This window comes from Pavona decussata, unplaced genomic scaffold (assembly GCF_977016875.1).
Source record: "Pavona decussata unplaced genomic scaffold, jaPavDecu1.1 SCAFFOLD_21, whole genome shotgun sequence".
Taxonomy (NCBI): Eukaryota; Metazoa; Cnidaria; class Anthozoa; order Scleractinia; family Agariciidae; genus Pavona; species Pavona decussata.
In genome coordinates this window covers 2930589-2956835 of record NW_028145444.1, presented here as the reverse complement: position 1 = coordinate 2956835, position 26247 = coordinate 2930589, and the positions used below count along the sequence as shown (strand labels likewise).

Below are 26247 nucleotides of genomic sequence, written 5' to 3'. Positions count from 1 at the left end.
AAAAGACATCAAGAAACATCATGAATACGTGGCATATCTGGAAGTTGTATACCCTGTGTCAGTTTGAAGCCCTAATCAAGTTCTTCAATCTGATTGGTCAATGAAAATGGTCCGATACAATCGTGTCAAAGTTGCTGATATACAGTTTGTGAGTGGCACGAGAGACCACATTGAGCAAAACTGGTAACCAGAGTCAAATTGAGCCCCAGTAAGGGAGGAGCGAGGTGTTTTTGATCAAGCCACAATTTCTGACAACAACTTTCCAGTCACGACAAAACTGTCACACCACTGCCTTTAATTTCCTTCAGAAAGTAAGATTGATTGAGCCACATTGATTAAGCTAAATATTTCTGAAGACGCCTTACGTTCAGGGCTAACATTCTGCCGGTTAGCTCACCCACATGAAACTCAGTAAATATTTTCTTCTTTGCCAAGCTCGAACAGAAACATAAAAGGCACAGTGATGTGGTTCGCCTTACTATTTCTTTTTGTTTTCGAGCAGCAGAGAGCGTTTTGATTTTGAAAAACGTCAAAGCACCAACTGCCTCGTGAGGACAACACAGTGGTATATCAATTTTTTCCTCTCCGGGTAGCGGTCCCGCAGGGAGTTGGGAAGATCATTGATGTAAATTAAAATTAACAAAGGACCCAATATGCTATATGCGCTACCCTGTGGCACGCCACAACTGAGGGTACAAGGGTCTACAAGCAAATGATAGTTTGCTACTGACATTACACTCTCTGGGTTTGGCCACTTAAGTACGACGAGAACCATTTTATAGCTGCCTGATCGACACCCAAGTATGGCATCTTACGCAAGATGGTCTCATGATCAATGGTGTCGAATGCCTTAGTAAGGTCAATAAAGACATTGTCAATGTTTACTGACCAAGCATTTGTTGCCTCAAGCAAAGCTGTGAGCGTACTTTGTAGAGAACGGAAGCCTGGTTGGCAACCTAGTAGCAAATTATTATCATCTAGATAATGGAAAAGTTGATTGTAAACAATTCTTTCAAAAACGTTCGAAATTATAGGGATTACAGATGTTGGCCTATAGTTGTTAGGATCCGATTTAATGCCCTTGTTAAAAAGGTTTTCCATGTAAATGATAAGCATCCCTAGTTTACAAAGTGGACTAATTAACTTCTTCTTACATAGAACGTTTCCATATCTCAAATATATAAAAAATAAAATAAAAATAAAGGAAGGAACAATCATTAGCTTTCATGATTATATAGAATCATGAATGTTTCATGTTGTCTAAAGTAAATGAAAACTGCAGAAAGTGCATACGAAAATGTTAATCACTCAGAAAGAAATTGTGAACATCCATTTGTAGAAATATTTCCAAACCTGACAATATGTTTGTCGTTGAACAAAGTTGAAAGCACGTTCAGAGTCTATAAAAAAAACCGAATAGAAAATTAACTAGTTAAAAAAAGACACTTTCATGTCACTTACCGAGTTTCGAACTGTTCCTGACGTCATTCTTGCTTTGACTCTCATGTTTGCAATAACTTCATATGATATCATGATTGAGATGCGAACATTTTGCCCTATAGGGGATATAATGGGCTTAAATATTGTAAGAAAACCAGCTGCAGAACCCAAGGGAGTAGCTCCCATTCCTCCCCCACCATTAACCAATTTGGGGTGAAGACTTTGCTCGGACGTCCGTAGGTTGAAGTGAAGATCATTGTTTCCATGACTACGAAAAAATGAACGTAAGTCGGTCCTCTAAATAGTGGGCTTTTTTCTGATTTAAACAATACTCAGGGCATAAAAGAAGGCATCAAACAAGGAAAAAGGCAGCCTCGTTTCCAGGGTCTTTCATCTCTCCACCTCTCTGGAAGTCCCTGGGAACGAGGTTGGAGAATAAGTTGTATTTGCTCAGTCAGCTTCATAGGAGTGAAGTTCTTTTTTACCCTGTCTCAATTCTCATCACTTTAGGGGCTGTTTACATTAAATCAGTATGACTTACAAACTGGGTTTTCGATCTCAACACGGTTTTTTCTTGTCACTCTGTATTCGTCTCAGTATGAAACTGGGCCAAATTCTCCTCTTGGTGTGAGTCATAGAGCTATTGGAATATCCAGGCACCTCGAAACAATAAAAGCATTCGGCCTACGGCCTCACGCTTTCGTCTCTTTCTCGGTCATGTTTGGATACCCCGATGAAGCACGAAGCACGAGTTTTTGGTATATTACCTGAAAAAACGAGATTACGTTTTGTGCGTATGAAGTACTAATACCTAAAGTAACGATGTAACAATCCAAGAAAGAAATTAATAATATGATATTATAGATCAACTTTGGATGATATAACATTTTCTTTTTGCTTAAAATAATGTTCTTAACTTCCGTTGAAAATTGTGTCGATGTCGTCTTAAAACAGCACCTGGAGTCAAGCCAGGAGAATTCGTCTTGTAGAATTTTGGTATTAATTAGGAAGAAAATTGAGGAAGTAATAATAACAAAAAAATAAACCTTTTTCATCTGAAAGCCAGAAAAGCTTTTAGCCTCCAAGGTGAACTAATTGAACTAAATATAAAATTTCTTTGACTTAAATTAATGTTGTCATGTAATCAATTTATGTGGCATTTGCATCATTGTCGCAACTCATTAATTGTATGCTCAGTCATGGTCTGGTTGTCCTTACGTTTTGAAAGAAATGCCTTCAGACCGGTCATTGGAAGTGTTTGTGATGTTAAAGAACATGGTGTCTATCTCAAATCAGGTGTGAGAGTAAATTAAAAATTTCAAATAACATGACCATGAAATGACTGGACTATCATTCAATAATTATTTTGGGTTACAAACGGGGTCTCGAAAGTCATTTAGAAAGTAATAGACTGCATACTATAAAATGTGTTCGTATCTCATTAAAACCGAACCCCTTGAAAACAAACGCCCGCAAACTTATTATTGAAAAGAACAGAAAGTACCCACAACTTTGAAATCAATTAATTTGAAATATTCACCTTTTCTGCCCCTGCTTAAAAATACATAGTTAACCTTGTGTTTATTAGAAAATGGACTTTCGTTTAAATACATATTAAATATTCTTCACCTTTCCTGCTGTGAGATACTTATGCATTTTTGCAAGATCCTAATACTAAAAATACCTCTAGTATTTTGTATTCCCCTACAGCTGAAAATGGTTTTTTGACAAAACCGGAACATGTTTTGTTTACTGACAGACAGTCGTGGTTTCTTTAAAAGAAACTTGACATTTCCATTTCTTTCTGCTACTTGTGCCTCCGACAGTCTTAAACATTGGCAATACAGAACTATTTCAGGATTATTAAAGCACACTTATAAAATGCGTGGTAGGAAGTTCAGAATATATATAAGCAGGAGAATTTGCTCCACATTTTTATTGAAAAACTCATAGTCTACCGAGTGGCCAGAGTAAATCTTCACTGAGGACGAAATTTGCAAAAAGGTGAATATTTCAAAATAAACTTTACAGCACAAGTGAGTACTGGTTCTTTCCTGTTTTGCCTTAAGTTAATTTCTTTTACCAGTGGATTTAATGCTAACAAATTTAACTACTTTACTAATTTCACCAGTAATGTTTATGATACGCCCGCCAGCACTACACTTAGTTGAACAGCAATCAAAGAAAAACTGTATTGTTATTAGGGAACTAGTAAACAATGGTCAGAACTAGACTTATTGAAATGTTTTGTTGTTATATCTCTGCTTGCTTGTGTAGTATTTCGATATCATAAAATTATGAAAAGTCACCTCTCCGACGAGTAGTTTAGAACAAAAACCTTTTAGTGAAAGAAAGAAATTAATTAATATCTGTTTCAAATCGTTATTATCAATTAATCATGAAGGTGGACTGATAGTGAAGAAGCTTAGAAACTGAAAAATGGAAATTTGGGATCCTTAATTCCTGAATGTTTACTGTAGTCTAACCTCTAACAATTTTTCCAACTTAGTACGTACTTAAGCCATTGTAAAATAAAGTAATTGGGAATGAATAAAACAAGGCCTTTCATTTTACAGGCTGATGGGACCTCCTCACCACAAATCATGCTACTGGTTTAGTCAGTGTCAGTTTGGCAATATTACATCTCTACTTTTAAACTACCTGATAAATTCATTTACACATTGCATCTGTGACAATGTTGATAATTTACTTTCATAGCTCTCAAACATTGTTGTTTTCTCTCAGTGGCAAATAAAAACAAAAAACTAAAATAAAAACGGAGCACTTTTGTTTCTTGCAGACAATTTTGTACATTGCTGTCATCTTTACCTGTTCAAGCCCAAGCTGTACCAATTCTCTTCCCCTGGAGAAAAAGGACTCCAATATACAGTCACGTGACCAACAGACTCACCTTCAGGACGATGCCTTCCAACCAGAGAACATAAAACAAGAGAATAAAGTCACAAGTAGTGTGAAAGGATTTCTCGACGCCCCATCTGCGTACAATCGCACGACCAGAGATGCTAATCCCCATTGTGTTGAAAAAATTGTTAGAGAATGGGATACTTGTAGAAAGCGTCACGTTGACAAGTTCTTTTGTTTACCTAAACACGCGTACTGTAGTCAATGGATAGCTCCACCCATATGCAAAACAGTGTATGGCTACCCTCGCGCGGATTCCGCGAAAACATGTCCAATGGTTGCTATAGACTGTCAATGTGCCCTGTGAGTCTGCAATAAACCTCAAACAGATCTAGACTCGGACCAGTCATTATAATTAAATCAAGTGCTATCGGAGAGAAGTTAACCCCTCTCCAAAAGAGAGCGTTATTTCTAGAGTAATACTTTGTTAAAGATTAAAGCCGGCGGCTTAAGGAGAAAAATAAAGAGCTTTTATTTTAGGACTTGTGGTGTAATGTATTCATTATGTATTTTAACTTGGTTTGGCTTTTTTTCTAACATTTTGGACTTTCTTTGAAACCACGGTTATTCAACTCAATACCGTGCTCACCCTCGCCGGTTCCCAATCGTCCTTGACTCTCGGCCGAAGGTAACGTCGACCGTTGATATGATCGGGAAGACGCGGCCGAGGACACTTTGCATTATAGTGTACAAAGCGTTATACTGATTTTTCCTGTTCTCTGGTAACGTCTGCTTGGATTCTTTGTGGTACAGTTTTGCTATCATTTCCAATACTTTGATTTCATTGCCACCCATTGGATTCACTGCCTTTTTTGCGACACTTTAGAAACCTACAAGTACAGTTTAGGGAGTGCCAAAGGAAACCCTTACAGATGAAGCTCTCCGTAAAGCCACTCAATGGAGTACCCCCGAAACCACGACACAACAGCTTCTCAAGTCCATCTTTGGGAGGCACTGAACATAAGCGTTCCATGTTATCCGTTCGGCTCACTAAACAAAAATTTAGTTCTGTCATCACTACTGTGCCGGTGTGCCATTACTTTTTGGATTTTGTGCATTTTATATGTTCGCAAAATTTTGTTATCTGTTTTGTTAGGAATTTAGTTTAGCTTAATGTACTGTCTAATTATACGTTTATTATTCTGCGATATCCAGCAACATTTACGAATCTCCTTTATATTTTATTTATTTATTTTTATTTATAAACTTCGCCAGAGGAGAACCTCTGACAGGAGAGAACTCACAGAACGATAAGTTCCAATAACCAGACTCCTCCTACTACTAATCATGAAATAGCCAAAGACCAGACCAGCACACCGGGAACTCCGTGCCCTACTCTTTTCGATTAGTGTGTGGGTTCTTTAACGTCCCGCAGGGTTATGAACATTGAAGTGTTGTGAGACGGGGCCTACGGTTTATCGTCCTTATCCGAGAAGACTAGAAAGTCTAACCATTTGCAGATGTCTTTACAAAGGCAGCACTTTCTCCTCGGTTATTTAAAGACCCTGAGTGTTGGTCCGGCCGGGTATCCGAGTATCCGTCTTTCCTTATTTCCTTTCAGGTCTGCAGTCCGGCAGCTGTACGTCAAAATAGATCTAAATGCCTGATGCTTTCACATTTATCTTGCTTAACGTAAAGGGCAAAAGTAATTAAAAACCCATTCGACGGTTCAAACGCGACACCCAAAGGAAAACTGGTTTTAGACCAAATGATCAGTACACTTGAAAATCTACGAGGCTCAATCAGAAACTATAAGCTACATTTTCTTCAGTTTTCTCATACCTGGCAGTTTCTGGACTGCCTTTGAGTCTTCCTGGTACCATTTATCGAATCAATGGGTATACCTTTTGCTGGAAAATGATTTATACAGAATAATAACGCAACAATGCCCTATACTTAATGTACTTAATTACTTTATTGTAATTGGAAAACTGTTTTTGTGGGACTGCAAAAGAAACCAAATTATTCCCAAAATTTCAAGGCTTTAAGAGCCAAATTGTTCTCAACTACGGAACAGAAAGGAAAGTTAACAAGAAAGACTATTATCCAAAGAAATGATTCGGTTTGTTCTTCATTTTCATCTATTTATCTATTTATTCTCTTTTTGTTTGTTATATTTTGAAAACGGAAGCTGTGCAATGTTCACAATATAAACCTTCTTATCCCTAATTTAAAAGTAATCTACAATTTATAATTGCACTTAATAAAGTTGATGGCTCTAAAAAAAACCTTATTCAGCGTTGTAAACGCTGTTTCTCGCCCCAGTGTCGAAAGCAATCAACGTAACGATTACGATTACATCTGGTCAGTTGATTAACTCGCTCAAGACCGGCGGAGATCATTAAGCAGTGTCTGCGGCCAACTCAAGATCAACTTAGCATCCTGGTTCAAAGATAGGGATGTACGGATTACATACACTGGACGGAAGAATTTTTCAGGTATCACTCGTACATAAACTTCAAGCGTTCTTCGAAGGATCTATGGAAAAATGTTGCGAATTAATTAATTGAGGCCAAGCACTATAATCGATTAACGAATATTACTTTTTACTTTTCCCAAATTATAGGACGTTGTTTCGCTGAATTTTGAAAAGGTTAGGCTCTATTTATCCCTTCGATTATAGCTCACATTAAGCTTATCTTTGACTGAGATACACGTGAAAAGACTTAGGCAAACATTTTGGTTCAATCCTGGTATCGTTATCAGGCTGACTTCTGGGTTGTACATGTACAATGTGATCAATATTTTTTTGATTTTTCGAGAGGCCGATAAAAATCTAAAGAAATATTGTATATCCTTATTGAGTTACCCAGGGGGAAGCCCCAGCATCACTGTATGCTTAAGTGCTTTTGGGATACATAACATAAACAGCAGTGTTAATATTTCTTTTCACTCCCCCGGACATGCATGAAAACTTGTCGTTTGTTTGCAAGTTTTGTTTCACCTCTTCAGTTCTTAAAGTTCTTAGGCATTTTATGAATTATTATAAAATATTAAGCTTATTTTAATGTTAAAGTTGCTAGTCTGATATTGAGGAAATTTATCCTCCGAACGTCAAAAAAAAAAACAGAGTTTGAAAACAGAAAAGAACGTGTAACTTTACAGCTTTATCTTCTTGTTCTTCTTCTTCTTGTGCTTGTTGTTGTTGTTGTTGTTGTTGTTGTTGTTGTTGTTGTTCTTCTTCTTCTTCTTCTTCTTCTTCTTCTTCTTCTTCTTCTTCTTCTTCTTCTTCTTCTTCTTCTTCTTCTTCCAAGAAACCCCAACTCCTTTAAAAATGAAGATACTTGTGAGGGGGCGTTAAAAGTAAATAAATAAATAAATAAATTGGTTCACAATATATTGCCCTTTCGATGACCATAGAAATCAACAAATACATACACGGTTGAACATTAATCTCACGTCTTACGTGTAATTCTTCTTGAAAGCAGTAAGCTAACAGCCATCACAAGAGGCAATAAACTTTTCAAAAGGAAGTATTCGAGAAATTCACTCACTACCGACGTTGAAAAATTTGGCACTGATCTGTGGAAGAAATCTACTCGATTCGGCAGCTTTTAATAATTTCTCGCAATAAATTGAATTCTCTGCAACCTTTCGCTCGGTAATCCCTAACCGTGTTTAACACTTACCTGTTTAACAGGCACTCGGCACTAAAAAATTTTTATGCGCGCTAAACTATGTCCAGCTTATTACGTAAAACTATAAACTCGTAAAATGGCAGTTTAAAAAATTTGGTGGGGGCGCCGAAAAATTCATGCCAGTCAGCACATAGAACTGAAACGCTCCAGTCGATGGCCTTAACCCGCCTCGTCATGGACCTACCACCAATTGGAAATAAATGGTTGAGACTGACTTCTAAAATAAAATTTAAGTTTATCAGCATTGTAGAGAATATTTTAGTATTTGTATGCAAAGTTTAATATTTTCAACTCAATCAGGAGAGTTTAGTAAGCTTGGAGTGAGGAAAATAAACATGTACAGGGCAATAAAATATTATTTTCGCATTCAAAGTCTTTAACAATTCTATGTATTTATCGAACCGAACTGGACTTTTTCTTCTATTTTCCATATACTAAGTAAGGTAGTAGCCCCACGCAAATTTATTCTCTGCACAGAGCTTCCATGGTCCCTCAAGTCATGATCCTGGAGTGGCTCAGTTTTAAATTGGCGGCAAAATATTTTCATAAAAACCTTGATTTTGGTGAAAATCGCGCCTCATATAGTTTACAACCGCCACCAGGATAGGAATGTCATGATCATTTTTTTAATTCACGAGACTCTCTTCTTCCACAGACAACTCTCGACTTCGTTTAACCACAACATTTGTGTCGCCATTTTGTAATTTTGGTGCGAAATACATCGGACGGAGAAGGGAGCCTGGGAATGCATGGAACGTGTGTCAAATGGAACACGTTCCTCACCGATAAACATTTCCCACCGAAATTCCCGGAATTTTCCACTTTCGCATCACGCCGAGTAGAATTAAGGATTAATTTTCAAGTGCATTTTAAAAGTTTTCCAAATTGTTCGACGCGGGCAATTTGCGAAGACTTTGAAACTACAAGTGAAAATTAATCCTTAATCAACAAGGAATCATTGCGCTTTTATAATACAGAGTCGGGGCAAAAATTTCCTAAAACCATCAAGGAAGTGAACTTCGTAAAACAGTCAGTTAAACACTTGGCGTAGGCAAGCAAACAAACAAATTGTTTTATTTTTCGAAGCATACAAAACAAACAAAACTGACGAGAAGAGGTACCATTAACACATGTAATTAAGTTAGAATAATACAATTTTAATACAGGAGCAAACTATACAACAACAATAAAACTTAATGTTAAGCCGGCGACACACCTGGCGAATTTATACGCCGATCGCGGCGAATTTGATCGCCTCGACTCGCCGATTGATGCGGACACACTTGGCGATTCAGTTTTAGCCGATCGCGGCGATGTGGCAATTTTGAAAAGTCATGTGATAAAGGAGTAAGTAATTTTGCCCTCGATGAAAGAAAATTAAGGGAGGATGTCCACTGTTACATCAAATCAGCATTCAGTAATTTTGCCCTCTGTACTACATTGTTATTGTTATTGTTGATGAGCAGGTTCCTGCAATGGAATATGCACTAAAAATATAACTGCAGAAGGGATGAGGAACTTGTAAGGTTGAGCAGATAAGCGATAAGCAGATTTCGATAAATGCTATGAATGCGGAAATTGGAGCTCTGCTTTTAGGCTTGGCTAAATATATATATATTAGATTTTATAGTGAAGTCATGAAACTTGATGTCCACACGTGTTAAAAAATATGTCCCTGATCAAAGTAGCTTGTAACCGGTAAAAAATTTAAGCATTAATTACGAAAAAAAAAAATTGAAATCTTTTTACACTCAGCTGAAACCAGAACGGACTTCAAGCCTCACAGGTGAACTAAGTAACTTGATATTAAACTTCCTTGAGTTAAATGTAATCACATTGGTTTAATGTCTGAGTTGCCTTGTTGAGCTTATCGATTTTATTAAAATGGTTTGGCTGCTCTTTTATTTTGAAACAGTAAAAAGTGTTTGATACTATTATTTTTAATGTAATCGCCGGCATTGCATATGTCTGAGTTACCTGGCCGAACTCATCAATTTTATGAACAGTTTGGTTGCATGCGGTTTTATTTTGAAACCTTCAAAAGATGAAAGTATTTGATACTACTTAATTACCTGAACTAAACAACTGGATTTTAAAATTCCTTATTTTCTAAACGTATACGTAACTGCATTGGATATATCTGAGTTGCCTTGCAGAGCTCTTTAATTTTATGTAGAAGTCTGGTAGCTCTTTTATTTCGAAACAGTCAAAAGATGAAAGTATTCAGTTGATACTACTACTTCATTAACACGGAGTAATCTTTTGAAACCTGATTACGATCTAATGGCTAAACACAGTGCTATAAATAAAGGCAACTACCACCTCAAACGAGCATCTTTTACGTCATTAGCTTGAGTTTCGAACCTTCCCACATGTCATCTGGGATGTTAGGACTAGGCTCGTTACTGTATAATGTGTTCATACAAAAGTCATTAAAAAAAAAAGTACAGAAATTGCACAAAACTTTAAAATCTTCAAAACCAATTTAAAGCTTTGTATTCTTCATTTATTGACTTTAATAAATACTTAAATCTTTTGAGTTACATTAGCAATCATGCCAAGTGAATTTTTTGGCCTGTTTTCATTGTAAAAAGCAAATTTCTTCCCTCTACCGCTTACTCGCCTCTGACAGTCTTAAACACTGATAATGCTATTTTAGAACAATTAATGCCAAGTAATTCCATTCGGGAATGGAAGTGTATATAAGAAGAAATTTCCTCTTTATTTTCATTGAGTAGCCAGAGTAAACTGAATATAAATCGTTAAAACAAGATTTGCAGAAGGAGAATTTCAATATGAACTTCTTAAAAGCACAAGTAAGTGACCTGTAACAGCATGTCAGCATTACAGTAAAAAAATGCTGTTCTTTTTTGTTTTTCTTAGTTCAGGAATCAGTAAATTTGCAAACAGATGATTCTCCAGTCAAATTTCCACAGTTATATTAGCTATGTACCGGCTATTTCCAAGCTTAGAATATTAACAATGTTGAAGAATGTACTGCAGTAAATCTTTCGATTCTATGTTATCAGTAACAGAAATCTAGACGAATTTCGCAAAGTCACCACATCATAAACTAATGAACCACCCCGAAATCGAATCGCTTAGATAGAAACCTTTTTATAGTCTCAGAGAAAAATATGTTGTTTATTTTAACGACTAACCATTATCGCCACGAGGCATGAACAAAAACTACTAGAACAAAAATTTAACCGTTAAAAAATGTTTATTACTTGCATTGCAAAATCATTTCTGTGTCGTTTCTTTCAACAGGTAATTTTATGTGTAATTGTCGTCTTGAATTGTTCAAGCCCGAGAAGTGCCAAACCTTTTTCGCTGCAGAATCTTTTAACTCGCAACCAGGCCTTCATACAGCAGTCACGTGAACAAGACACCGAACTTCAAGACGCCGCTTTTCAATTAGACGCCGAGAGCAGAAATCAAGAAAGTGACGTCACAAGTGGCGTGGTTGGATTTCTGGGCAGGCCATCTGCGCATAATCGCACAGCAAGGGACGCTGGTCGCCCGTGCGTTTTGCAAATTGACCGGAAGTGGGATGCTTGTCGAAAAAAGTTTGTCAATAAAGCCCAGTGTTTAGGTGAACACAAGGCTTGTATTCAAGCGATTCCCAAATACGGCAAACCGCTGTGTCGCACAGTGTTTGGTTTCCGAGAGGTTAAGTACAGTGTAAATTGTACCAGTATACCGATAGACTGTCAATGTGCTGCCTAAATCAGTATATTTAAAGAGAAACTTGTATCAAGTTAACCGCATTTACTGATGTTAAGCTATTAGTGCACAAATTCCAATGGATGTATGCTTGCATCACTGTAAACGGAGGCAGATCAAGTATTCTCTTCCGTATTGAGTCTGTACAAGAGCTAGCTGGTCTGTTTTTATGATGCAAAGATGAACGCAATTTAGAGTTAGTGGAATTGTGCGTAAATTTCTCTTGTTAAAAGTAAATAATTCTTTAATGTTCCTTAATAAGTCAAGTTAAGGAGTATCGGAAAAAGTTCGTTCCGCATTTAAAGAGAAAAATTAGTCATCCTCAAACGCGTTTCAGCAAACTGGAATGATTTCATGACTTAAGATGCTATGTAGCGCTATGCCATTCGGATTAATCAAGGGCTTACAACATTTCCTTATGAGTGAAAATATAACTTTAAATCTCGGAAGTATATGGCAGTTGAAGTTTGGTCTCCTTTCAGCTTCAGTGTAATCAAATTGAACGCGTTGACTGAAATGAAAATAAATAAACGCTCTATATGTGAAAGCCGACTGAAATGTAATGTTTTCACCCTGGTGAATGATGAACTTTGGTCAGTCAGTGATACAGGCATGTTCGCAGTATGCAAGATGTTTGTCACACAAACCTAGTTTATGGTCTTGGCTCCCACGAGTCGCCTGTAGCTCAGCCAGTATTGCATCCGAACTAGTAATCGGAAGGTTACATGTTCGGCTCCTGCTAGGAGAACTCGGATTTCCATATTCCGAGTATGCCTGTGTCACGTACAGAAAAAAATAAATACATCTATCGAACGCTCTGTAGTTCCACATTACATGAAACAAACAACTTTACGGGAAATAAATTTCAGGACTTAGCGAAATTCAGTACAGTGAAACCTCTTTATTACAGACACCAAGGGGACAGAAATAAGTTTCCGTATTATAGAGGTGTCCGTTTTAGAGAAGTAGGCTTTATATGGATTTCAGTCTCTCAAGGACCAAGTGAACTGTCCGTAAAAGAGAGGTGTCCGTATTTATCAGAGGTGTCCGTAAGGAGAGGTTCCGCTGTAGCTTTGATTCGTCTCAGATGTACTTACAAACTTAGCGACCACTGCCATGAAATATTAATCGCGCAAATTAACTTAACTACTTCCGTAAAAGGTTAAACACCGTACATCAGCTTAAGTACTTCTATGAAAGGTTAATCACGCACTTTAACTTTAAACTACTTCCAGAAAAGATGGATCAGGTGCATTTTAAACTACAAAAATGGCTGACATGCCTGTTCCTTGCTTTAAATTCTCTCGCGCATGTTTCTACTAAAACTGTAAATTTGTTGTTCAGAACCAGAGTTCAATCAGCAGAGCAGTCACGTGATCAAGATAAAGAGTGTTAGTTGCGCATTATGGCAGTGGGCGGGGGAGGGGTGGGGGAGCGGCTAAAGTCTGGACAGGAGTTAATGGATTAGCTCCCACGAGTCTTGTACAGCAAACGCTGATCAACCAGGTGTTTTACTTCTTATACTGAAAACCGGTTAGATAATTATAGCGTGACAGTTTTAGCTTCTAAGTTCGTATTAAAATGTCCCAAAATACCGATTGCATCGTTACGGAATGTCTATGTGCTGCTTGCATATGATGAAACGCCATTTGCGATAATTGGTATGGGCATCATGAAATTTTATAAAACAATAATTCAAGGGCTAAACAGGGACTTAACTGAATGTTAATGCGGTTGAGAAAGAAGGGCGTAAAATACCGCTCAAGTGTAATGTGTTCTATGGCGTTTTCTATTTAACCAGGTAAAGAAGTACAAACAAAATTGGTGAAAGTCGAATAAACTTCCCCTTAGGCTTTGACAAACACAGTTTTATATTCACTTCCTTAATTCGCCTTCTGCCAGCTACGCATCTTTTGGCTCTTGCGCTAAATGTGGCCCTTGTCGCTTTTTTTTGTTGATGTTACCGATGTTCCCGAAATAAATGAGAAATTAGATATCTAACAAGATTGTGTGACAACTACAATTTATTTCAATAAATCAAAACAAGCTCCCAAATAGCCATTTTCGTACCATTGTAATCTACAAGCTGGTTGTATTTCAATAGTGAACCATGTACAATACAAAGTTTTCTTACTTGCAGGTTTGAGGACCAAACGCTATCCTTTCTTGATGCGAACATGATTTTTTCGTAGCGGAAGTGTAATAAACGAGCTAAACTGGATTAGCCACAACCATGTGTTGATTGAAGTGAAAAAAGGATGAACTTTAAACTGAAGTTCCTCAAATATCGGCTGTGTAAACAGGAAACGAATTCGTTGTGCTTCATACAAGTGTGCCGTTCAGATCAACGCGGTCTCTATTAAAACTTAAACAAAAAAGGTTGAGTGGCACATGCTATTCATACTTGTTATGAAAACCATCTAAGATGGCATCTAGATTCTCTATGAGTAAGGAAATGCGGCATATTTAGTTTCAAGTTTTTTCGTGAGCGAGCTCGTAGGAGAAAATAAAAACTAAAATGCATTCTGTCCCTGAAACTTAGTTTGCTCTTTGATAGCTTTAAGGTTTTTACCTATTGAGGACTCCGTTGGGACTCAGTTTATTAAAATGTATTGAGTAAAATTAACAATACATATTACCATTAAATTTGTTATTACAGTGATAAGGAAATAAGTAATCCGATCAAAGAATGACCCATTTTCCTCATATTTGCGAAAGGGATATCAGTCTCGAGAGTTATTCGATTGTTCGGAATTGTTTTGACAGAAAGCGTTTGAGCGCGCAAGGAAGAATCAGTTTTGTCTTCTTCAAATTAAAGTTCCTGCAGAAATCACCGCCGAACTGTTCCAACTGGTACCAGTCATTAGTAGTATATGGCGGTAGAAAATGCTACATAAGGGAATTCTGAGAGATCGCCTGGGTTTAAACCACTGTCAAGCCTGCAAGAAGAAGCAATAACAAAAGATTTGAATCTGATCGTCCGGAGTTATTTTCCCAAGTGCACGTGCAAAGTATCAATTACAGCATTATAATCCAGAGCACTATTTAAGGCTGAAGTGGAATTTATCACATCATAACTGTGAAACCTGGAGAGAGGGGCAAAGTAGTGCAGCCAGCTACTGCAAAGCACGTCTAGCGTACCGGATCCTTGAATCAAGGATACCAAGCTCACAAAACACTCCATTTGAAAACTAGTTAACTACGACGATTACGTGGGCAGACGGCAGCAACAGGCTTAAGCAATTTCTATTTTTCTCTGGAAAGCGATCTCACTGATTGACTGCCTCAAATTGGCTTAGAAACTATCATGAGAACGACACTAGTACGGGTAAGTTCATTACTGAGAGATTTCACTTGTTTTTCCTATTTTGCGACAGCAGTAAAATAACCAATTTATGTAGTTTCCGTCGCACTTATATTATAATGTAAACCGCAGTTTATCATAGCTCATAGTTTGCCAGTTTAAAGGAGACAGCAAGCTGTTTAATGTTACTAGGGTTTTGATATAAATTCTTCGTTAGTTAAATTTTATAGTTTATTGTCAAGCAGCAGAAAAAGTAAAAGTATCAGAAAGGGATCGAGTAAAAAAGCTTAAAACCCACGGAAACTGCTCACCTGCCACTGTTTAATTTAATTCAAGGAATTAAACTTTTGTTCCCCAAATCGTTTCGCGCTATTCGACTTCCGTTTTTGTGCAAACGTAAACATAAGTAATGCATCGTGCTGTTCTGTTTGGTAAATGATACGTCGAACTGATCGATCATGATCGTCGGTGACAGAAACTTGACACATCCGTGAAACAGTTTAAATGACAATTCTCACGGACGTTGACCCTTGCCGTCATCGATCAGATCAGTGAAAGCAATCAGGGATACCCGTCACAGATCTACATACAAATTACATACAGGTTAGCTTAAAGAAAACAAAACAAACTAAGTCTTATTTCTACTTGGCTATAGACTACCGAAACCCTAGCACGTGCCACCATTCATTGCTCGCCACTCCGTCCTTCCTAGGTATTCGTGCTCTTTCTTCCTATTCTTTGTAGGCCGTTTGTTCGTAATCATCACTGTGTCCCCCGTCGCTTCACTCATTCTTCCTTCCGCGAACTAGCAACTACGTTCCTCGGGTCTCTTTTCTTCCTGGGAACAAGGTTACCAATCTGCTCCTCAAAAGGGCCCACCCGACCACTCCCCCGGTCCCTTCGTCTCTCCTTTCATACTCCCCTCCGTTCCTCCGAACCCCTTTTCCTATATTTCTACCCGGTCACCCCAACCATCTATCCTGATCCGGTCTCTCCGTTCATACTCTCGTCCGTTTCTCTGAACCCCTGTTCCTATATTTCTCTCTACCCGGTCACCCCAACCATCTGTTCCGATCCGGTCCCTCCGTTCATACTCCCCTCCGTTCCTCCGAACCCTTGTTCCTACACTTCTCTCTACCAGGTCACCCCAACCATCCATCCTGATCCGGTCTCTCCGTTCACATTCCCCTCCGATCCGTCCGTGCCCCTGTTCCGTACCCTGTCACCCTATCCCTCCGTCCATCCGTCTCCCCTCTCATCCACTCCTCACCTCACATTCCCCATTACCTTTGTCTCTTCATTAACCCTATCCTTCGTCTTTCCCCTTCATCCGCCCTTCTGCTCACGTTCCCTTTTCAATATCTTTCTTTCTCCACTCCTGCATGCTTATCTGTGAATTCTGTGCACATCCACTCCTCAATTCTCTCGTAACCTGGCCCCTCCATCAGGCCCTCTGCCCTTCACTTCTTTATCCCTCTGTTCCGTCCTCTCCAAGTCTCCCAACATGTCTGCGCACCGGCCATCCCTTCACTATTACCTCGTCCCTCTGTCTTTTCACTCTTCCATTCCTTTATCCTTTTCCCCTTACCACCAGTAATTCCTTGCCGTATTACTATTACTGTATTTAAGATAAGTACTTTTTTTTCATGCTCCTAAAATTTCCAGATCTGAACACCATTCGGACCACATAATTTAAGAGTAAGGCCCGCAGACCGAGTTTCCCTCGCTCTCTCCTTCGTCTAAAAACAGAAAACTAATAATAATAATAATAACAATAATCTAGTACTTCAAGAATTGAAGTCATTTAGGAAAGTCTTAAGATTATAACTAAACATAACCCATCTCTACTCCCCTTCAACCTAACAGGCAGTGTTCATATTTTCTGTTCAGGTATTAGCTCTTGCTTTGATTGTCCAGTGCCTTGGTCCTTCTATTGTTCTTGGAAGACCGCGTATCAAAGAGAAAACGTCAGTTAAAACCGGCGTGAACGGAAGATTGCGTGACAGCATTCTGCTTGGTAACGCACGCAGGTTCAAAAGATTCCTGCAGACGCCATTACGAGGCGGTTTACGCGACATATTCGTCAAGGAAACACGTGATCGTCATCTGGGGAGAATTGGGAGAGATCTCACCAGTCTCAGCCAGAATCCCTGCTTCAAACAAGGCTCGTATCAGAGATTAACACTGTCCAATGGGGTTAGGACTTACAGGGTCCAATGTGAAGCCAGCACAAATGTGGGTTGCTTTAATGCGATACCAAAATACACAACTGCAAAATGCACAGAAGTCAAAGTGTATTTCCCAAAAACTGGACAAACATTGGTACAGAATTGCCAATGTGCTTCATAAGTTTCCGACTGCATTGTCTGTGTAACAAAGTTGAATAGTATTATAGTTTAGGCGAGTGTGACAACGAGGTGACAAAAGGGTTTTCGTACCTTCTCGTCACCGATATAGCTGTCTGACCCCATCGGCGCATTTTTTTTTTTTTTTTTTTTTTTTTTTTTTTGCCGATTTTAGGATGGGGGTATTACGACGCAAGCAGACTGTGACTATACAAATTACAGCTCTGCTTGCTATTGCCATAGAAACGCACGGAGCCATATCATGTGGTTCGGGGAGATGTTATTATACTACACTTTTTTTTTTATAAGAACGTCTAATTTTGGGGCTGAGGACGAACATTCTTGTTAGTTTTGGTAAATTGAACCTTAAAAGTTTTTGAGATGTTCTAGTGTTTCAATAAATCTATGCGGACGTGACCAAGACAATTATTATCTGGTTTAATTGGACTTTACAGACTAAAGTTTTACATGTATTATTTTAGCCGTATTTATATTGTTCATTTCAAAAACACTCGGTCGTATATAATTAAAATGTTCTTACCGACTGTCAGCCCGGGTAATGGTCTGAGTACCTTTTTAAATTTTAGTTAATCTCAGCCTCAACGTTCTTACAAAAAGAAGGTTCTTATAAAAAAAAAAAAAGAGTGCACTATGTAAACGTTTGGGGCAAACGCAGGTGCCCTATAATTTAAATATGACAAGACGTCGTTTTGGCGTCATTTGTTACTTTTAGTCAATCTATATAATTTATTTTCTGACTTGCTTAAGGCCTCTTTCAAAAAAAAGCTAGGCCAGTGATAGAAAATCGTACGAAAATGAAGTTTCTGTATTTATATTCTTTCCGTGACGGAAGCCTATGGGCCCAGCAGATTCTCTGGGACGTCACCGAGTCCCACCCACCCCAGGCTTGACAAAAAGGCCCCACGCCATCTCCAAGTAGAATAAAAGAGAGAAGGCCTAAAGGTCCGTGATTAGATATGAAAATTGGAGATTAAATAATAATAATAACAATAATAATAATAATAATAATAATAATAATAATAATAATAATAATGATGATGACGATGACGACGACGACGACGACGATGATGATGATGATGATGATGATGATGATGATAATAATAATAATATTTCTAGTGCGAGTACGACCATGAATACGAGATTTGACTTCAAGTTTTTAGCAAAGTACTAAAAACAGATATATCCCAGAAAGCTTCATTTTACTTCTGGTGAGCGACGAACTTGACCTAGCTAGTTGTTTTGAATTGATAGCTAAGCCCTTTCGTGATTCCATAAAGCGAGATCACCTATGACTCGAGAACTACGCCGTTCTCACAAAAACTCGTAGTATGACGACGGCTGTCTCGTTTTCCCGCCAAAACGACACTACGGTTCTCTTGCGCGCACTCTTTGTCTGTTGGAGAAACTCGTACTAGTTCACACCTGCACTCGCAGTAGAATCTAAAGATCTTAACTGCATGATTCGGACATGTACACAAATAGAATCGCTGGATCCTAATTAGCCAGCTGTGTATCAAGCGTTTCTGTACTATACAGCGTTTGCTGTACAAAAATTGAATCGAGGGTAGAGACACCATGGGACAACACCCCCTCCTCCCCTCGCCACCCCCCGTCAAAATCCTACGGAAATGAATGCCACAAAACCTTCTTTTTGAATTATAGCAAGTAACAACTTATAAATGTCCCAAAGGCAGGACTGCAAGAAGACTGCGAGTAGTCTCTCCCTTTGCTCGATAATCCGCAGGGAAGAACGCAAGACATTCGAAGCGCGAGTCGCGCTCGAGTGGCAAAGCCGCCCGTAACCGAATATAGTGCTCGCTCAGGTTTTAGCTGGTTTTTGCGTTCTTCCCCGAGAATTCGATTCTAGAGCAAAAGAGAGACTGCTCGCAGTCTAGACAAGCAACCTTTATTTTCCTTCAAGTACACATAGCGGAGAGCATAATGCGAGAATAAAATAGCGCGGTGACCGGCAGGGACCTAAGCTCGCGAAACAAACCAGTTAATGGCGGAGCATATAACGATTTATAATTTAAGTTTCTTTATCACTGGTTTAGCGAATGAGAAATATCAATAAACAGTCATTAAAGATTAAATTTTGTTCCAGTGCTAGTTGTTTCTTTTAAGTCTCAGTTTCAACCAAAATGCGCCAGTCAATTCGAGCTGTTTACTATCTCACCCCCCCCCCCCCCCCCCCATTCCTCCATTCGTTTTACTGTGTACCGTGCCTAGGAAGTGAGGAATTTGGTGCCATTTTATCATTAATTTGCTTTGCCGGAACCCGCAAGTGGGTTTATCTTAGTGTTTTGGGGGAGTTTAGGAGTGGGTGCTCGAAAGGGACGGGACTTCAAAAGAGATTTTGAAGGTGTCATAAGTTGCTGCAAAGTATGAATAGCTATTAATTGAAACCTAAAATTTGTCCACGTGGAGATAGCGCACTTTAATGGCTCTTTGACCCCAGAGGCCGACAATTGAAACAAGCCAAGCTTGAAAAGTTGAAATACCCGGGATATATCAAATTGATGGGCGCATCATTTTTGCAATTTTTTGAAAATTTTTGCCCTGAGCGTTACGTAACAACTGCTTTCACATGGAGCTTTACTTCCACACTGATTGTTGTAATTGTTCATTAAAAGACGAATTGGATCAAAGGTTTGCAGCCGATATAGCTTTAAAGCAGTCTTCAGTTTTCAAACATCTTTACCAAATCAGTGGGGGAAAAATCACCCAAACAAGAAAAATAGAACATCAACACTTACACAAAAAGACAGAAGCCAATTAACGTTCAAGTTACCGAAAATAGTCTGTGAGATCATTTTAGCATCCGGTGTTGGTGGAGCTCAAAATAACTTCAACTGACAAACGTGTTTACAAGATCATTGACGTGACTTCCCGGAGATAAGTGGGGTGGGTTTTGCTGATGGGAAGTGCACCCCAAATAAAAAGCGTTCTCGCAAAATATGGTATAGCGTTTCGCAAATAATTATTTCTAAAACAATTAAAGAGTTTGGCACGAGAACTGATCCATTATCGCTTTAAAAATCTTATGTTTTGGTCTGAATTCACAGGGTGCGGTATGCTTCTCAACGGAATGCACATGGTACTCAAACAAGCTCATGTTCCGCTTTCAGTTCTCCTAGTTGTTATTGAAGTATATTCGATGCTTCTTCCTTGTTAACAAGCCAATGTTATTTGCAAACTTTACGTGACTTGGCATCGCAAGAAAGTGGCGAACACTGTTCTCGTCAAGCTGAAGCGCGAAGGGCGGAAAACGTAAAACCGATGTTGCGCTTGTAAAAGCACACGCGTAAAAACAGGGAAGTGAAATACAAGCTTTTTACTTAGTTTTGTTCACAAAATAGCAAAATATTTCCCTAAAGGAAACAGCACACCAGGAAAAATCAGCCATTTCTTCTTCAAAAGCTCCACTCATCCCAAAATATCCCGACTGGTACTTCCATCAATAGTATAAGGCGATAGAAGGTCCTAGCTCACAGATGAAAATAAAAACGAATCGCCTTGTTCTACTAAACACATCGGGAAGGCGGCGAGAACAAGCAGTTACCAATCAGCTGATGGTCTGAACCATCCGGAAGTCATTACATAATCCTGCGGTGATATTTAGGGGAGTCTAAGTAGAACTAATATCATTATACTTACTGAAAGCTAAAGTGGACCTACTGCAGAGCATACCTACCATTGACACAAGATCCCAAATTGAGGATACCAAGCACATAACGTACTGCCAAAAGCCTAACGCTAGTTATTACACCAGTGCGAGTCGAAAACAGCAAAGGCAATTTTTCTTTTTTGGGGGGCTAAGCAAGGTGAACTCCCTTGGAAGTGATCATAATTGTTTGCCTCAAACTGGGTTTGGAATCTACCATGAAAACAACATTGCAGGTAAGGCTTACAACAATGAATGCACCTGTGTTTCACGATTTGTGATCTCCATGGTAACTAAGTGAACCAGTTTTGTAATTACGCGTCGTTAATTGATATTACAACCGATCGGGTCATAGGAAACAAAATACTATTTAATTTTGGCAGGATTTTTCTGTTTCAGTTTATTATACATTGCTAAGTAGCAAAAAAGAAACGAACAAAGAAATAAAGGAACTAACCAACACCCCTTCAAACTTATCAAGCGCCACTTTAACTTTATTTAGGAGATCACTATCTGCGGTCTTTTTTCAATCAGATTGTTTCGCGCTGATTCTGCTTAACGTCCGTTTAGTACAAATAGAGTTCATGCATTGCACTCTTAACTGGTAGCAACAGATAACACGAGCTCATTTAATCATGATAGCAACTTGGCACAAAACCAAGGCAAGACTATTTACTCGGGCGTTGACCTTTTGCCCGGTGTAGTGGACAAAACTCGTCACGGGTACAAAGGTATATCAGGATTAGCTTAACGAAAACAACAAATCTGAGTCTTAAATTTCCTGCACGTGACACTTGCCTGCAGAACTTCCCAGGTTCGTTCGCTCACACGCGCCGTGCGTCTTGTAATCTCCATCTTTCAACTTCCATCCTTCTCCCGTCCTGCATCCGTCCTAGGCCCTCCTCCTTTCGGTCTTCCATCCTTTCCAGATTTGCCCGTCGTCTGCACCTCCGTCGCCGGGTCCTCGGTCTTTTCTCTGCCCACCCCCCCCCCCCCGCTCCCTCTCTCCTTCTGCGACTTCGTCGAGTTCTCTTCTTCCTATCCCCCTGGGACAAAAGGAAGATAGCCCCTGGGAATGAGATTACTCATCCCGGGTTTTCTAAGCACCACGACACCACGTCCCTTCTCTTTGTTCATCCATCCCTCCCCTTCCTTCCCACATATCCCTGTCCCTTTATTTCTCTCTACCCCGTCACCCCACCCCTCCGTCCATCCGTCTCCCCGCTCAACCGCCTCTAGCTCCCCATCCTTTGAATTCCCCACATGTAACCTTGTGTCTCCATTCTTATGTATCCCTGGCCTCCGTCTCTGACTCTATCAACCCTTCCGCTCACCTTCTTTCAATATACCGATTTCCCCATTCCTGAGCACCTCTCTTTCTGGGTATATCAACTCAAGTCTCCATTCTTTCGTAACCCCCCCCACCCCCCTTCCTTTCAGGCCCCCATCTCTTTGCTTAGCCGTCTCTCATTTCCCCATTTTACCATCACCTGCTGCCCCATCCCCCTCCTCCTCACCTGTTCCCTCTTTCTTTTCATTCCTCTTACCAATCGATACGTACAGACTGTCCGTCCGTTTTCCCATACCACCGGCGGATCCTTTCCGTATCATTCCGACGTTGCTGCTCCGTAGGCATAAGTACTTTTTTTTCCCTTCGCCTTTGGTTAAAATTTTGGGAACTGAACTCAATTCGAGCACATAATTGAAGAGTAAGTCCCTCGGATATTTTGCGTACACCAGTTTTCCTGACGATTCTTTAGTTTCTCGCTCCTTCTTTGACTAAAACAGAGGTCATGAGGAATGAAAGCTATAACAACAATAACAACAACAACAACAACAATCTTTATACGTGCCCAGAAATTATACAGTGTTATAACAAACCAGTACTTTGAGAATAGGCCAGTTAAGAACTGAACATGTCAAATATTTCTATCTTTGATTTCCTTCAACCTGACAAGTAGTGTTTGTATTTTCTGTTCAGGTATTAGCCATCGTCTTCATTGTCCAGTGCCTTTGTCCTTCCATTGTTCTTGGAAGACCGCGAATCAAGAAGAAAATGTCAGCTAAAGACGGCGTGAACAGAAGATTGCGTGACAACATTCTGCAAGGTAACGCACGCAGGTTCAAAAGATTCCTACAGATGTCTTTACGAGGCGGTTTACCCCAGACATTCGACAAGGAAACATACGGTCATCATCTGGAGAGAATTAAGAGAGATATCAACCAGAATCCCTGCTACAAGTATAATTCATTACATGCAGTCGCGCTGTCCAATAAGAAAATGACTTTCGCTGTCGAATGTAAATCAAGTACAAATCTGGGTTGCTTTGATGGTATAATGAAATACACAACCACAAAGTGCACAGAGATAAGAGTGTTTTTTCCTAGCGCTGGGCGAACACTGGTGCAGAATTGCAGTTGTGCCTGATAAGATGCCGGCTGTATCATGTTCGTATAATGGGGTATATATCGTATAGTAACTAAGTGAGCTCTTGAGGAAGTAACTAATATTTAGTCACATATCGCATATAAGCAAACGCTCGTTGCAAATGTGTATAGAAGTGATAGGGAGGTGCGAATGAGACTTACTTTGTAGGACCTAAAACGATCAGTTAGGCTACCCGCTGGACCAAAAAAGTCCAACACTCCAGAATGTAAGCAAAAAAAAATCAATTTTCACGTTCCTAAACTGGATCCTGTCAAAATATTTCCATTCCCAAAAACGTCCACCGACGAATTTGTGATCCAGATCCAGAAAACTTTGCCAAGCACCAATTTCAGACCCAAAAGGGAACTCGCACCTCCCTGTTACTAATGTAAACCTGAGAAACCCAATACCCCCCCCCCCCCCCCACTACGAATACGAGTACGACGACGACGGCTAATATTACTACTACTACTACTACTACTACTACTACTACTACTACTACTACTACTACTACTACTACTTCTACTACTACTACTACTACTACTACTACTACTACTACTACTACTACTACTACTACTACTACTACTACTACTACTACGACTACTACTACTACCAGTACCCCTACTATTGGACGGCATCATTGTCGTCGTCGTCGTTATTATTATTATTATTATTATTATTATTATTATTATTATTATTATCATTATCATTATCATTATCATTATCATTATCATTATCATTATCATTTTCATTATCATTATCATTATTATTATTATTAATGACCTTGAGACTCTAGCACGAGTACAACTACGAATACGAGATTTGACTTAAAGTTTTCAGCGAAGTACTAAGAACAGAGATATCCCAGGAAGCTTCATTTTACTCTTTGTGAGCGACGAACTTGACGCAGTTGTTTTGAATAATGACAGCTAAGCCCTTTCGTGGATTTTCAAAAAGATGAGATCGCAACGTTTCGAGTACTTGTTTTTGCCACTATGCCGTTCATACAAAAACTCGTAGTAAAGTGACGACGGCTATCTCGTTTTCCCGCCAAAATGACACTAGTTCACTCGCCGCGCGCACGCTTTTTGTGTACTGACAAAACTCGTAGTCGTACACGTCCTCGTGAGAATCTTAAGTTCTCTATTATTGTTTGTTAACACGGTATCTCGTCCAGTTTTTGGATGGAGGTATCACGATACAAATATATTGTGACTATTAATTCCAGCAGAACGCCCGGACCCACACAAAAAAATGTGGCTCTGGAAGTTGATTTTGTACGTAACCGTATATTGTAAACGATTGGCCCTAACCCAAGTGCCCAGTTAAACCTTATAACAAGACGTCGATTTGACGTTACTAGTATTTTTCTGACTTGCCTTAAGGCCTTTTTATCAAAGTTGGACCAGAGGTTCAAAACCACGACGAAAGCCAAAACCACCCCAGGCTCCATGAAGCAAATCCTGTAGGTGGTAAATACCTACTGTTCAGTTTGGAATTTTTAATGAAATGAGCTTCAGTGTTGAGGTGCGAAACGTAATATCTTTGAATTTCCTTCAATTGTTAAGCTCTCGCAAATTAAATACTATTTGGCTGGAGATCGAAAATGACAACTGCTCTTCAATAAAGCTTAATTTTGAGTTCTGCCTGTAACTAAATTATTCAAGATCTGCAATAAACACCATGTTCCTTTAATTTAATAAGTCTGGTCCACTTGATGTCAAAAGATCCCCACGGAAGGTAACAGGCGCCTCTCGCTCATGCCGGCAACCACAGAGCTTGAATTCTCCAAAAGGCCCTGTCACAAAATTATAAATCAACTAAGCTACTCTTACAACTATTTGGATCCAATTCCATTATTAACGTGTCGTTTTGTGGGTCATCCTGATGGTCCCTCAATGTACAAAAGAAACAGCAGATGGGTGACTGTCTGTTAGCCCACCATTCAGGCACTGATTTCCATCACTTTGCAGCACTTAATTATACCGTATTTTCTCGATTAAACGCCGGACCCCAATTACGCCGTCCTCGAAAAAACGCCAAGTCAAAACCGCCGAATTTTAAATTCGGTTAATCGAGAAAATACGGTACTTTGACAGAGTAATAGAATACAGTCGAACCTGTATATAACGGCCCTGTATTAAGCGGCCACCCTCTATTAAGCGACCAGTTTTCAAAGTCCCGATTGTTCGCTCATACAAACGCTACATTTGTAACCTGTATTAGGCGGCCACCTCTATTAATCGGCGGCGGCCACCTTGTAGCAGTCCTGTGTATGTCTTTCTTTGTTATTTTTACCTGTATTAAGCGGCCACCCTTGAATGGAAACTAAGCCATATGTTATTTTATGCAGTATTTTATTGTGTTTAAAATGCGATCCAGCATCACTATCAAGACTGATAACATGTACAAAGCTACTGTAAGCTGATACTCGGCCGTTTAATATGGTAAACGCTTTTGAGATTTCCGCAATGTGCTGAAGTGAACTGCAAGTCATAGAAATAGAGGACTGTATACCGTAGAAGAGTAGAGGACAATTTATTGCATAACACTATTACACAATGTTACGTATATTATACCGTTAAGTTACAAGTTGGCACTGAACTTTGTTTAAAGTATTGATCACTTGAAAGAGTGTTGATTGTCCTATTGTTTCCTTGCATGAAGTGTTTTGTATGATACGCCATTAAAATTGATATTAGTCAACGCCCAATGAGCATTCAGTTTAGTGATACTGTATTAAGCGGCCACCTGGCCAG

The 26247-nt window shown here is 39.2% G+C and overlaps 2 protein-coding genes across 2 annotated transcripts; both read left to right on the top strand.

Annotated features, from left to right (window-relative positions):
* The first annotated feature begins 14385 nt into the window (after positions 1-14385).
* On the top strand, positions 14386-19505 carry LOC146486249 (uncharacterized). The gene is made up of 2 exons (XM_085095946.1): positions 14386-15054; positions 16921-19505. Exons 1-2 carry the CDS (start codon positions 15034-15036, stop codon positions 17377-17379), a joined length of 480 nt encoding a protein of 159 aa, XP_084952072.1. The 5' UTR covers positions 14386-15033; the 3' UTR covers positions 17380-19505.
* A 1344-nt stretch (positions 19506-20849) lies between these two features.
* LOC146486248 (uncharacterized) lies at positions 20850-23838 on the top strand. Its single transcript, XM_085095939.1, has 2 exons — positions 20850-21296; positions 23042-23838. Exons 1-2 carry the CDS (start codon positions 21279-21281, stop codon positions 23486-23488), a joined length of 465 nt encoding a protein of 154 aa, XP_084952065.1. The 5' UTR covers positions 20850-21278; the 3' UTR covers positions 23489-23838.
* Positions 23839-26247: the final 2409 nt, after the last annotated feature.